The sequence below is a fragment of the Hyaena hyaena genome, unplaced genomic scaffold (genome assembly GCF_003009895.1).
Source record: "Hyaena hyaena isolate Hyena2069 unplaced genomic scaffold, ASM300989v1 scaffold_378, whole genome shotgun sequence".
Lineage (NCBI taxonomy): Eukaryota > Metazoa > Chordata > Mammalia > Carnivora > Hyaenidae > Hyaena > Hyaena hyaena.
This window is the reverse complement of record NW_024081009.1, coordinates 359020-374350: the sequence shown is the minus strand read 5'-3', so window position 1 is coordinate 374350 and position 15331 is coordinate 359020. Positions and strand designations below refer to the sequence as shown.

Here is a 15331-nt window from a genome sequence, read left to right as displayed (position 1 = left end):
CTCAGTTTCCCTCTGGTAGCCATCAGTTTGTTCTCTATAGTTAAGAGTCTGTTTCTTGGCTCCTCTCTCTCTCCTTTTCTTGTTTGTTTTGGTTCTTAAATTCCACACATGAGTGAAATCATATGGTGTTTGTCTTTCTCTGACGAACTTATTTCGCTTATTTCGCTTATCATTATATACTCTCTGGCTCCATCCATGTCATTGCAAATGGCAAGGTTTTGTTCTTTCTATGGCTGAATAATATTCCGAGGTGTGTGTGTGTGTGTGTGTGTGTGTGTGTGTGTGTGTGTGTTTACCACATTTTCTTTATCCATTCATCTATCTATGGATCCTTGGGCTGCTTCCATAATTTGGCTATTGTAAATAATGCTGCTATAAACATAGGGGTGCATGTATTCCTTTGAGTTAGTGTTTTTGTATTTTTGGAAGTAAATACCCAGTAGTGCAATTCAAAAAGTAGTTCTGTTTTTAGCTTTTTTTGAGGAACCTTCGTACTGTTTTTCCACATTGGCTATACCAGTTTGCATTCCCACCAACCACCAATACCAGTTTGAGTTCCTATTTCTCCACATCCTCACCAAAAGTTATTGTGTTTTTTATTTTAGCCCATTCTGACAGGTGTGAGATGATATCACATTGCTATTTTGATTTGCATTTCCCTGATGATGAGTAATGTTGAGCATCTTTTCATGTGTCTGTTGGCCATCTGTATGTCTTCTTTGGAGAAATGTCTGCACATGCCTTCTGCACATTTTTAAATGAGATTATTTGGTTTTTGAGTGTTGAGTTGTATCAGTTCTTTATATATTTTCAGTACTAACCCTTTATCGGATATGTCACTTGCACATATCTTCTCCCATTTAGTAGATTGACTTTAGTTTTGTTGATTGGTTCCTTCACTGTGCAGAAGCTTTGTATTTTGGTGAAGTCCCAGTAGTTTATTTTTACTTTTGTTTCCCTTGCCTCTGGTGACATATCTAGAAAAATGTTGGTATGGCTGATATCAGAGAAATTACTGCTGTGCTCTCATAAAGGACTTTTATTGTTCTAGGTCTCACATTTAGGTCTTTAATCTATTTTGAATATATTTTTGTGTATGGTATAAGAAAGTGGTCCAGTTTCATTCTTTTGCATGTGGTTGTCTAATTTTCCCAGCACCATTTATTGAAGAGACAATCTTCTTCCCATTGGATATTCTTGTCTCCTTTGACAAAGATTAATTGACCATATAATTGTGAGTGTATTTCTGGGTTTTCTATTCTGTTCCATTGATCTATGTGTCTTTTTGTGTCAGTACCATACTGTTTTGGTTACCACTGCTTTGTAATATAACTTGAAGTCTGGAATTGTGATACCTCCAGCTTTGCTTTTCTTTTTCAAAATTGCTTTGGCTATTTGGGGTCTTTTGTGGTTCCATATAAATTTTAGAATTTTTTCTTTTAATTACTTAAAGTTTTTTAAATTTTTTTTTTTTTGAGAGAAAGAGGCAGAGCATGAGTGGGACAGGGGCAAAGAGACAGGGAGACACAGAATCAGAAGCAGGCTCCAGGCTCTGAGCTCTTACCACAGAGCCTGACATGGGGATCGAAGTCACGAGTGGTGAGACCATGATCTGAGCTGAAGTCAGACACCCAACCGACTGAGCCACCCAAATGCCCCTAGGATATTTTTCTAGTTAAAAAATGCTGCTGATATTTTGATAAGGATTAAAATAATATACAATTTGCTTTGAGTAGCATAAACATTTTAAGAATATTTGTTCTCTAAATCCATGAGCATGGAATATCTTTTCATTCATTTGTGTTTTTTTCAATTTCTTTCATCAGTGTTTTACAGTTTTCAGAGTACAGGTCTTTCACCTCTTTGATTAGGTTTATTCCTAGGTATTTTATTTTTGGTGCAGTTATAAATGGGATTCTTTTCTTTTTATTTTAAATAGTTTATTGTCAAGTTGGTCTACATATAACACCCTAAATGGGATTATTTTCTTAGTTTCTCTTTCTACTAATTCATTACTAGTGTATACAAATGCAATAATAGATTTCTACATACTGATTTTGTATCCTGTGACTTTATTGAATTCATTTATCAGTTCTAGTAGTTTTTGGTGAAGTCTTTAGGGTTTTCTTTTTTTTAATAATATGTTTTATTTAATCTGTAGCAGTTTCCACTCCTTTTTTCTTGCCATTTATTTATTAAATAAACTGGGTCATCTGTCTTCTAATATTTCTTACATTCTAGATTTGGTTGGTTACATCTCAGGGTGTTTCTTAAAATTTTTTAATGTTTTATTTATTTTTGAGAGAGAGAGAGAGAGAGAGAGAGACAGAGTGCAAGTGAGGCAGGGACAGAGAGAGAGGGAGACACAAAATCAAAGCAAGCTCCAGGCTCTGAGCTGTCAGCACAGAGCCTGATGTAGGGCTCAAACCCGTGAACTATGAGATCATGACCTAAGCCAAAGTAGGACCCTCAACTGATGGAGCCACTTCCAGGGTGTTCTTTATTTATTTTTTTAATTTTTTAACATTTATTTACTTTTGAGAGAGAGCATGAGCAGGGGAAGGACAGAGAGAAAAGGAAACACAGAATCCAAAGCAGGTTCCAGGCTCTGAGCTGTCAGCACAGAGCCGACGTGGGGCTCAAACCCATTAACTGTGAGATCATTACCTGAACTGAAGTTGGATGCTCAACCAAATGAGCCACTCAGGTGCTCCTCCAGGATGTTCTTTAAATGTTCCTCTACACATTCCATACACTAAGCAGACCTAAACATTTGATTAGATTTCAGGTTAGCTTTTTTTCCCCTCAGCAAGAATATTTACACCTAGTATTATGTGCTTCCTATTGCATCACATCAGGAAATGCATAAAATGTATCTCTTTCTATGATGTGAAAATCTTCATCTGGGCTCTCATGATACCATTCTGATCTCATCCATCATAATATCCTCTGCCAGCCTTTTACCTAATTAATGGTTTTAGCAGCTATTGATAATCACTACTTAAACCCATTATTTCACTTGGAGTTACAAAATGGTAAATATTCTTCATTCTTTCTGCATTTATTAGCTAACATACTTCTGAAAGAATTATCTCAATAGATTATTTGGATCCTTTTTAAAAATCTGAAATCTGAATCATTTCCATCTTCAACTTAAAAGCAATGACTTAATTATTTGGTTTATATGAAAAGAAGTCAGTGTTCAGTCTACAAATTAAGAAAATATACAACTGTTTGAGTAACAACAAACACCCATATACTGATATTGCAAAGCTCCCATTACAAGAATAATTCTTTTTTAAACATGTTTTTAACACTTATTTATTTTTGAGAGACAGAGAGAGGCAGAGCATGAGCAGGGGAGACGGAGTGAGAGAGGGAGATACAGAATCTGAAGCAGGCTCCAGGCTCTGAGCTGTTTGTTAGCATAGAGCTCAACAGGGGGCTTGAATCACAAACTGCGAGACCATGACCTGAGTGGAAGTCGGATGCTCAACTAACTGAGCCACCCAGGCACCCCTCAAGAATAATTTTTATTCCAGCTCAAAGACGTTTTCAACAAGAAGACTATATGACAGTCTTGTAATTTAGAAGTAACTATATATCAGAATCTCTTGGTTGCCTGGGTGGCTCAGCTGCCTAAGCATCTGATTCTTGATTTTGGCTCAGGTCATGATCTCATGGTCCATGAGTTCAAACCCCACATCAGGCTCTGTACTGATGCAGACCCTGGCCACTCCCCACCCCACCTCCCAAGAAAAAGTTGTTCAAAAGTGTGTCTGGAGATTTTGAACACGTCTGGACATGCATAAAGAAGCATATCTGGAGCTGAGCCATGGTGAGGAGTATGCACAAGACTCATCTACAGAAACGTAGAGGGTAATAGTCAGACAACAGGCACTCTGGTCTCTTAAGACTATACAAAAAGAGGCAGCTCAAAATTAGCTTCCACACTTTGTTTCCAGGGGCCTCCTCAGCAGTGAGAAACCACAAGGCTCCAAGGTTTTCTATATATAGTATCATGTCATCTGCAAATAGTGAGTTTTACTTCTTCCTTACCAGTTTGTATGCTTTTTATTTCTTTTTGTTGTCTAATTGCTGTGGCTAGGACTTCCAGTACTATATTGAATAAAAGTGGTGAGAATGGACATCCTTGTCTTTGTTAGCCATGGATTTTTCATATATGGCCTTTATTATGTTGAGGTATGTTCCCTTTAAAACTATTTTGTTTAGGGGCACCTGGGTGGCTCAGTCAGTTGAGCATCCTACTTTGGTTCAGGTCATGATCTCACAGTTCGTGGGTTCAGGCTCCACGTCGGGCTCTGTGCTGACAGCCAGTTCAGAGCCTGGAGCCTGTTTCGGATTCTATTTCTCCCTCTCTCTCTGACCCTCCCTACTCACGCTGTCTCTCTCTCTCTCTCTCTCTCTCTCTCTCTTTCTCTCAGAAATAAATAAAACATTAAAACATTTTTTTAAATAAAAAATAAACTATTTTGTTGAGGGTTTTTATCATGGATAGATGTTGTACTTTATCAGATGCTTTTTCTGCATCCACTGAGATGAGCATATGGTTTTGTGATCATATCCTTTCTCATATTTATCATATCCTTTCTCTTATTGATGTGATGTATGACCTTGATTGATTTGCGTATGTTGAACCACACTTGCATCCTGGGGAATAAATCCCACTTGATCATGGTGAATGATTTTTTAAATGTATTGTTGGGTTCTGTTTGCTAGTATTTTGTTGAAGATTTTTGCATCTGTTTATCAGAGATATTGGCAGTGATGTCTTTATCCAGTTTTAGGATCAGGGTGATACTCACCTAATAAGATGAATTTGGAATTTTTCTTCTTCTATATTTTGGAATAGTTTGAGTAGAAGAGGTATTAACTATTCTTTAAATTTTGATAAGATTTACCTGTGAAGCCATCTCATCCTTATCTCTTGTTTGTTGGGAGTTTTTTGGTTACTGATTTCATCTGCTGGTAATCAGTCAGTTCAAATTTTCTCTTTCTTCCTGCTTCAGTTTTGGTAGGTTATATGTTTCTAGGAATTGATCTATTTCTTCTTGGTTGTCTAATTTGTTGGCATGTAGTTTTTCCTAATATTCTCTTATAATTGTTTGTATTTATGTGGTGGTGTTTGTTATTTCTCCTCTTTCATTGGTGATTTTGTTTGAGTCCTTTCTCTCTCTCTCTCTCTCTCTCTCTTTGTCTCTGAGTCTGGCTAGTTTATCCATTTTGCTGATCTTTTAAGAGAACAAGATCCTAAAAATCTATAAATAACTTATCAAACTCAACATCCAAAAAACAAATAATCCGGTGTAGAAATGGGCAAAAGACATGAACAGATAATTTTCCAATGAAGACATCCAGATGGCTAACAGACACATGAAAAGATGCTCAACATCACTCATCATCATGGAAATACAAATCAAAACCACAATGAGATACCACCTCACACCTGTCAGGATGGCTAAAATTAACACCCAGGAAACAACAGAAGTTTGTGAAATGCAGAGAAAGGTGAACATTTTTGCATTGTTGGTGGGAATGCAAACTGGTGCAACCACTTTAGTAAACAATGTGGAGTTTCCTCAACAAATTAAAAATAGAACTATCCTGTTATCCAGCAACTGCACTACTAGGTATTTATCCAAAGGATACAAAAATACTGATTCAAAGGGGCACATGCACCCCAATGTTTTTAGCAGCACTGTCAACAATAGCCAAATTATGGAAAGAGCCCAAATGTCCATCGACTAATGAATGGATAAAGAAGATGCAAAATATATATACAATGGAATACTATTTAGCGACCAAAAAGAATGAAATTTTGCCATTTGCAAGAACATGGATGGAAATACAATGTATTATGCTACACAAAATAAGAGAAATATAAACATCATAGGATTTCACTCTTATGTGGAATTTAAGAAACAAAGCATGTGAACATAGAGGAAGGGAAGAAAAAATAAGATAAAAACACAGAGAGGGGCAAATCATAAAAGATTGTTTTTTAAATAAATTTTTTAGTGTTTATTTTTGAGAGTGAGAAAGACAGAATTGAGCAGACGAGGGGAAGAGAGAGAGGGAGACACAGAATCTGAAGCAGACTCCAGGCTCTGAGCTGTAAGCACAGAGCTGGACATGGGGCTTGAACCCAAAGCCGTGAGATCATGACCTGAGCTGAAGTCAAACACTTAACCACCACCCAGGTGCCCCCATAAAAGATTCTTAAATATAGAGAACAAACTGAGAATTTCTGGAGAGGTATTTGGTGGGGGGATAGGCTAAATGGGTGATGGGCATTAAGAAGGGCACTTGTTGGAATGAGGACTGGGTGTAATATGTAAGTGAGGAATCACTAAATTCCACTCCTGTAACCATTATTACATTATATGTTAACTAACTTGGATTTAAATAAAATTTTTTAAAAAATTAAGGGGCACCTGGGTGGTTCAGTTCATAAAGCATTTGACTTCAGCTAAGGTCATGATCTTGCAGCTTGTGAGTTTGAGTCCTGCATCGGGCTCTCTGCTGTCAGATCAGAGTCCACTTCAGAGCTTCTGTTTCCCTCTCCCTCTCCCTCTGCCACACCGCCATTCTCTCTTTCTTTCTTTCTTCCTTTCTTTCTTCCTTTCTCTCTCTCTCTCAAAAACAATCAGCTTAAAATCTTAAAAATAAATAAATTTAAAAATTTTTATATAAGTAAAGAAAGAAAGAACAGCTCCTAGTTTCACTGATTTGTTCTATTGGAGTTTTTCTTTTTCTAGTTTTTATATCATTTATTTCTGCTCTAATCTTTATTATTTCCTTCCTCTCAAAGCTCAGTTCTGAAAGGATGCCAAAATTCTCTCCTCTTTTGTTTATGAATGTTATTTCTCTTTTCTTTTAAGCACAAAAGCTCAACATCTTCCCAAATTGAGCTTTAAAAGGCATCTTATTAACAAAGGCCTATCTACACAAGTAACTCTTATATCATATCCTAGGAAAATAAATTTTTAGACATTATTATACCAGTTTGGAAGTTAGCAAAACTTTCAAGCACAAGCCTTATGGCAGCTGGTACCAGCAGTTGCAGAATGAGAAAGGGTGAAGGGAGCTAGAACAGGCTGCAGGTGAAACTCCTCCAGCATATGGGAGCCTCTCTGCAGAGAATGCAGCATTATTTTACTACAAAGAGGAGTCTGGGTTTCCAAAGCCTCCATCTCTGACACTGCACAGTTATGATAAAGCCATGAAACACAAGGCTGAAGCTACTACCCCTTTGATTCCTGGAAGAGACGAGGATTTTGTGGGTCAGAATAATTTTGATGATGCTGACCAACTGAGGATACAAAATGAAGGAATTTTCATGTTAACTCTTTTTCATGGTATGCCCCTTTAACTGGATTGGGTTTTTTATGTCTTCTGTTTGACCACCTCAGCTGCAGGAAGGTATGAGACCATTTTAGGATTTGGTCTCTCTCAAATTAAGTGGATCTTGATTGTCAAGTTTTATACCTGTTTCTCTGGATATTTTGATGGTCTGACTGGGCTTTGGCAGGTGTTCCGGATTTTAGGCTTTGTCCTGTTTCTCGGAGCATTTGTCAGTTATGAAAAAGTTCAGGAGATGCCAGATATTATCTCAAATCTCCCCAGGATCAGAGTTCTCTTTATTTACTAGAGATGTTTTCTGGCAAAGGCCTTCCTGCATTTATGAATTCTCTCTCAAAAAAAAAAGAGAGAGAGAGAGAGAACACCTGCAGGAAGTGAATCAGATACAGAAGATGCAGAACACAGAGGAATAATCACCTGCTTTTTAAAAATAAAGTGCAATTGAAAAAAGAAAAAAAGGAACAAGCAAATTCCTGTTGTTACTCATTAGGCCACTGATCAAACAAATTTTAGGAGTAAGAAGTAAAGGAAACAATGGAAATGTGATAGAAATAAGGAATGAGAGGAGCCAAAAATAGAAAAGAAAAATACGGGTATGTGAACTTCACCTCTGTAGCATATAAATCAACAGTTGCCTTGGAAGTGAAAGAGTAAAGTAGATCTAGTAACAATAACAGCTAACATTTGTTGAGCCCTAATGATGTGGCAGGTTCTGTCCTCACTACATATAAAGATGAAACCTGATACCCGTTTTACAGAGGAGGAAACTATAACACAGCAAACTAAATAAATTTGCTTAAGGCCACAAAACTAGTCAGTGCAGAGCAAGAATTTGAATCCAGGCTCTATACCTCTAAACCATACTATGACTCTATACCATACTGAGAACTTTTTCATTGCTTAACTTCATCGTGATTTGAAGGTGAAAGTGGATAGATTTCTAAAGTTAGTCACACAAAGGAAAGTCTGACCCCTGTGTCTTTTTGTGACTCATTCTCTCTCCTGAACTGTGCCTTTTCTTACAGATGATAAGAGAGTTTTTCAGAATAGATTGCTGTCAGCTTTGAAGTCTTTCAAAGGTAGGTAGGAAATGTAATGACAAAGTATATAAAATTGAGATTTTTTAACTATTTGTATTTTTTCCTATTTATTAGATCATGATTCCTCTGCCATTCCTTCTGTATATTAATCTTCTTTTTTTGGTGCTGTATAAGCTTGATCCCAGGATCAGACTCAAAGGAATCAGTCCTAAGTATCTCCACAATTGTCTTTCTATGCACTTTTGAATAGATCTAATTAGACTTTTAGCCTTCACAGTGTTGAAGGCTAATGCTCATAAATGCTTAGCTGTGAATTGTTTTCTTCTATTTTTTTTCAATATTAAATGTGTCATGTGCTCACTAAATATAAATTAAAGAAATAATGATCACTCATAATCCAACTATCCAATCATGACCACTCTAAATATTTTGAAACCCTATGTAATTAAAATAGCTATAATCTCATAGAGTCAAAAGTGCTCTAACATTCCATTGGAAGACTCCATAAAAGACACCAATGTACTAGTCTTGGTAAGTCAAACATACTCTTCCTGTGATGAAATACATTGTTATCACTATAGTTAACCAATTAGGTAAACTGGTTGGCTTGCCTAAGAGCCAGAGTATACAAAAAATTGTATCTAATACTAGAATCACATTGACTTAAGATGCTCACAATATGATAGAGGGGAAATGAATCCATCTTCTTGAATAATAAATTGATATTGTCCATCTGGGATTACTCTATGTGCTTGTTGACTGCAGATTGTCAGAATCACATGAATTATTTACATTGTTCATTTTATATATATTTTTACTGAGCATATGATTTTAATTCATGTATGTTATATGATATAACTTCACCCTATAAAATAACATTATTTTCCTATGGCAATCACCATTTATAACAGCTGTGGCTATGTACTTTTCCATGAAATGAATATAATGGTTTGCTTATCAATACCCTGTCATTAGATATCTAAATTCTGGGTCTTGCTTACTTGCTTGCTTGCTTGCTTTCTAACTCATCAGCACAAGAAGTATTTTTCTTATTGTATCTTTATTGTTTTTTTTTTTTTCTTACATCTCCATCCCTTTCTAAGGAGGAAAGATTGATGCCAATAACCTGAACACAGTTCTCAGGAACATGGGGATCAAGCTCAAAAATAAGGAATTTAAAAATGTTATACAAAATCAACCTATTGACGGTGAGCAGTGTAATTATATCACCTTTTAAGAGACACTTAGAATCTTGGGATCATGTTTAAGAATTTCTAAAACTATTTTAGCCACTCTGACCGGCATGAGGTGGTTTCTTAGTGTGGTTTTAATTTGTATTTCCCTGATGATGAGGGATACTGAACATCATTTCATGTGTCTGTTAGCCATCTGGATGTCCTCTTTGGAGAAGTGTCTGTTCATGTCTTCTGCCCATTTCTTCACGGGATTGTTTGTTTTTCGGGTGTGGAGTTTGGTGAGTTCCTTATAGATTTTGGATACTAGCCCTTTATCTGATATGTCATTTGCAACTATCTTTTCCCATTCCGTCAGTTGCCTATTAGTTTTATTGATTGTTTCCTTTGCCATGCAGAAGCTTTTTATCTTGATGAGGTCCCAATAGTTCATGTTTGCTCTTGATTCCCTTGCCTTTGGGGATGTGTCAAGTAAGAAATTGCTGCAGTTGAGGTCAAGGAAGTTGTTTCCTGCTTTCTTCTCTAGGATTTTGACGGTTTCCTGTCTCACATTCAGGTCCTGTATCCATTTTGAGTTTATTTTTGTGTATGGTGTGAGAAAATGATCTAGTTTCATTCTTCTGCATGTTGTTGACCAGTTCTCCCAGCACCATCTGTTAAAGAGGCTGTCTTTTTTCCATTGGATATGCTTTCCCACTTTGTCAAAGATTAGTTGGCTGTACATTTGTGGGTCCAAATCTGAGTTCTCTATTCTATTCCATTGGTCTATGTGTCTGTTTTTGTGCCAATACCATACTGTCTTGATGATTACGGCTTTGTAGTAGAGGCTAGAGTCTGGGATGGTGATGCCTCCCATTTTGGTTTTCTTCTTCAATATTACTTTGGCTATTTGAAGTCTTTTGGTTCCATACAAATTTTAGGATTGTTTGTTCTAGTTTTGAGAAGTATGCTGGTGCAATTTTGATTGGAATTGCATTGAATGTGTAGATTGTTTTGGGTAGTATTGACATTTTAACAATATTTATTCTTCCGACCCATGAGCATGGAATGTTTTTCCATTTCTTTGTGTCTTCTTCAATGTTCTTCATAAGTTTTCTATAGTTTTCATCATACAGATCTCCTATATCTTTGGTTAGGTTTATTCCTAGGTATTTTATGGGTTTTTGTGCAATTGTGAATGGGATCAGTTTTTTTTTTTTTATTTATCTTTCTGTTGCTTCATTATTGGTGCATAAAAATGCTACTGATTTCTGTACATTGATTTTGTACCTGCAACTTTGCTAAATTCATGGATCAGGTCTAGCAGGCTTCTGGTGGAGTCTGTCAGGTTTTCTATATAGAGTATCACGTCATCTGTGAGAAGTGAAAGTTTGACTTCTTCTTTGCCAATTCTGATGCCTTTTATTTCCTTTTGTTGTCTAATGGCTGATGTTAGGACTTCCAGCACTATGTTAAACAACAGTGGTGAGAGTGGACATCCCTGTTGTGCTCCTGATTTCAGAGGGAAAGGTCTCAGTTTTTCCCCATTGAGGATGATGTTAGCTGAGGGCTTCTCATAGGTGGCTTTTATGATGTTAAAGTAAGTTCCTTCTATCCTGACTTTCTTGATGGTCTTTATTAATAAGGGATGCTGAACAAATCAGGAGACTATCAATGCTGGCGAGGATGTGGAGAAACGGGCACCCTCCTACACTGTTGGTAGGAATGTAAACTGGTGCAGCACCTCTGGAAAACAGTGTTGAGGTTCCTAAAAAAAATTGACAATAGAACTCCCCTATGACCCAACAATAGCACTGATAGGAATTTACCCAAGTGATACAAATGTGCTGATGCATAGGGGCACATGTACTCCAATGTTCATAACAGCCCTCTCAACAATAGCCAAAACATGGAAAGAGTCTAAGTGTCCATCAAATGATGAATGGATCAAGAAGATGTGGTTTATCTATACAATGGAATACTACATGGCAATGAGAAAGAATGAAACCTGGCCATTTGTAGCAACATGGATGGAACTTGAGGGTGTCATGCTGAGCGAAATAAGTCAGGCAGAGAAGGACAGATACCATATGTTTGCATGTATCGGTGGATTAGGAGGAACTTAACGGAGGACTATGGGGGAGGAGAAGGGGTAAAATAGTTGGGAAGGGAGGCAAACCATAAGAGACTCTTGAATGCTGAGAACAAAATGAGGGCTCATAGGGGTGGGGGAGAGGGGAATGGGAGTGGTGGGCATGGAGGAGGACTCTTTTGGGATGAGCACTGGGTGTTACATGGAAACCAACTTGACAATAAACTAAGAAAAAAAAAGAAACTATACACACGTACACACAAAAGAAAAAATAAAAGAACATTAAAAATAAATAAATAAAAATAAAAATAGAAGAATTTCTAAAACTAGATTGATTTGAGGAGTATAAGCTATTTTTAAGAATCATAGAAAAAACTTGGTCTTTTTTTAAGTTTATTTATTTGAGAGACAGAAAACATGTGCCTGCAAGTGAGTGAGGGGCAGAGAGAGAGAGAGAAAGAAAATCTCAAGCAGACTCCCTGCTGTTAGTGCAGAGACTGATGCAGACTCAATCCTATGAACCATGAGATTATAACTTGAGCTGAAATCAAGAGTCGGACACTTAACCAACTAAGCCATCCAGGCGTCCAAAGAACTTGATCTTAAACTAAGACGAAATCCTGTCTTTTTTCATTTTTATTCATCTGAAATTGTCCTCCTATTCAACCATGATTAAAAATGCAGAAGGAATATTCACAGCCATTGTGATGCCGGAGAATGGTAAAGAGAAACAAACATGGAAACAGTGGGGAAAATGAATGAATGCCTAACTAAGAGAACCTGAAATAATTGAGAGAAAAATACACATATTGGAAGTAGTAGAACATCATTAATATTTCCACCATTAATATTATATCTAGTAGGGGCGCCTGGGTGGCTTAGTCGGTTAAGCATCCGACTTTCGCTTAGGTCATGATCTCGCGGTTCGTGGGTTCGAGCCCCGCGTTGGGCTCTGTGCTGACTGCCAGCTCAGAGCCTGGAGCCTTTTTCTGAGTCTGTATCTCCCTCTCTCTCTGACCCTCCCCTGCTCATGCTGTCTCTCTCTCTCCTAGAAATAAATAAAAATATTAAAAAAAATTATATCTAGTAACCACATGTCACCACCATTTTGAGATAGATACAGGAGTTGAAAACACTCAAGAAAAGTTAACTGCAAATAGATGGAAGATGTAAAGCCCCTTCCTCGGTATGTGTGCTAGATGTAAAGTTCACAAAAAATAAACAAAACAAAGCCAACTGGCCTTTATGAATGATACATTCTTCCATGCTTAAAGTATCTGAAGTCCTAAGAACTGGAGATAGTACATTTGTATAGTCAGACCCTGTGTTCAAGGAACATGAGCCAAATGCCATTGTCCTTCTTACCAATAAGGAATCAAGCACTCAAACCAGGAAATATAAATTTAAGGTAAAATATAAATTATTTAGTCGAATATATGGACTTTCACTGAGCCCTAGTCCCAATTTTTCTAAGTCTTATGTCATTGTCTAAATTTTTTGTTTTGTATTACAGCTGATGGAAATGTTTCTCTGAAAAAAGTAATGAATGATGTGAAAGCAGTTACAGGCAAGTTAAAAGTTATCATAAAGATTAAAATTCTAATTATTTAATGACATTTTCCCATCTTGTCTTCTCGCTGAACACATAAATCCATAAACATAGTACTAATTTCCATGACTCCACCTCAACGAAATAACTAGAGTATTTCCAATAGCATTGCATCAATAAATGGTTGTTTCCTTATTCATTTACCATGCCTCCTTACTTTTTGAGATAGCACTATTCTGAATTTTATATTGTCCATTTTTCTTTTTAAAAGTCATAGTCTTATTACCTATATAATAACAACATAGTCTTTCATTTTGCTTCCCCTGCCTCTATAAAAACGCTATCATAAATAGTGTGCAGTGTTCACTAACCCTAGTTATGTGCAGGTTCTTGAACTTGTTTTTTTAAGATCATTGTGAGAAGTGTATAGAGAAAAGCAAGAAATCATTGTCCAAAAAGTCAGGATAGTGATTACCTCTGGAGAAAGATCGTGGATAGGGATTGGGAAAGAATGTGAGAGATCCCCAGAGTGTTGTCATGTTCTATTTCTCACCTAGATGGTGGTTACAAAGGTGTTGTTCCAAGTGCTTATGTCTAATTCTCCAAAGTCAGTCTTCAGATTGTCGGGATTAAAAAATTTTTTTCTCATTTCTCAGTAGCAAGTCCTATATCCTCTAAAATGCTTGCCTGTAATAATTCTTCTGATCTTCACCACTGGAAAAAACTGAAAATCTATGTCAAGAACAAACAAACTATAGCCCGTGGACCAAATCTAGTCTTCTGCCTCTTTTTATAAATAAAATTTTATTAGAACACAGTCATATTCTTCATGTATGTATTATTAGTGGCTGCTTTTGTGCTACAACAGAAAAATCGAGTAGCTACAACAGAGGCTCTATACCTTGCAGAGCCTAAAATATTTACAGTCTCTCCTTTTACAGATAAAGTTCACCAATCCTTGATCTAGATCACCACAACAATAGTTGAAGTAAAAACTGGGGTTTATTGTCCAAATAACCTAATAATTTTGGAGGAAAACAGCAACATTAAGTTAACCTTTATATTCTAATTTACAAGACAATTACCTAAACCCCCTCTTTACTGAGAATTGTACTTTCTTACCCCCAATGTTATGAAAGTGTATCTTTCCCTAGGGTCAAGGGAATACATTCTAAGTTTCTGCCTGCCCTTTACCCCACTGAGCAGGACTTGCTGTGCCTTTGTCTTTTATCTAGTAGTTGGAGTGGGTGATGTATAAACATGGGCAGTTTTGTTTGATCTTTTTGAATACTTAGATAATTCTTAATATTGTCAATTATACTTGCCATTTCTGTTTTTTGAAGGAGAAAAAGTTAATGTCAAAGATCTGAAAAATATTCTAAAAGACATTGGGATAGAATTCACACCTAAAGAATACCTGGAACTGGTGAAAAATCTTCAAGTTGATGGTAAGCATTTTAGATACTATTAGAGCTTTCAAGGGAGGTGGTCTGGGTGTTTAAGACAACTTTTTAAAAAAGCTATACTTATTTTTTCCTTCCCTTCCCCTATGTTCATCTGTTTTGTTTCTTAAATTCCTTATATGAGTGAAATCATATGATATTTGTCTTTCTCTGACTGACTTATTTCACTTAGCATAATACATGCTAGTTCCATCCACACTGTTGTAAATGACAAGATTTCATTCTTGCCATTGAGTAATATTCTATTGCATATATACAGTACATATTCTTTATCCATTCATCAATCAATGGACATTTGGGATCTTTTCATAATTTGGCTATTGTTGATAGCACTGCTATAAACATTGGGGTGCATGTGCCTCTTTGAAATAGCATTTTTGTATCCTTTGGATAAATACCTAGAAGTGCAATTGCTAAGTCACAGGGTAGTTCTACTTTTAATTTTTTGAGAAGCCGCCATACTGTTTTCCGGAGTGGCTATACCAGTTTACATCCCCACCAACAGTGCAAAAGCATTCCCCTTTCTCCATATCCTCACCAACATCTGTTGTTTCCTGAGTTGTTAATTTTAGCCATTCTGACAGGTGTAAGGTGGTATCTCATTGTGGTTTTGATTTGATGGTGAGTGATGT

General features: G+C 36.6%; 1 protein-coding gene and 1 pseudogene across 1 annotated transcript in view; both read left to right on the top strand.

The window, feature by feature from the left end:
* Positions 1–15331, top strand: part of LOC120244243 — a 199136-nt gene that overhangs the window by 172630 nt on the left and 11175 nt on the right. Inside the window, exons 57-60 of the mRNA XM_039250636.1 lie at positions 8409–8462; positions 9527–9631; positions 13201–13254; positions 14580–14684. Coding sequence (XP_039106567.1) covers positions 8409–8462; positions 9527–9631; positions 13201–13254; positions 14580–14684 — 318 coding nt within the window. The remainder of the gene's footprint in view (positions 1–8408; positions 8463–9526; positions 9632–13200; positions 13255–14579; positions 14685–15331) is intronic.
* LOC120244258 lies at positions 3805–7717 on the top strand (annotated as a pseudogene).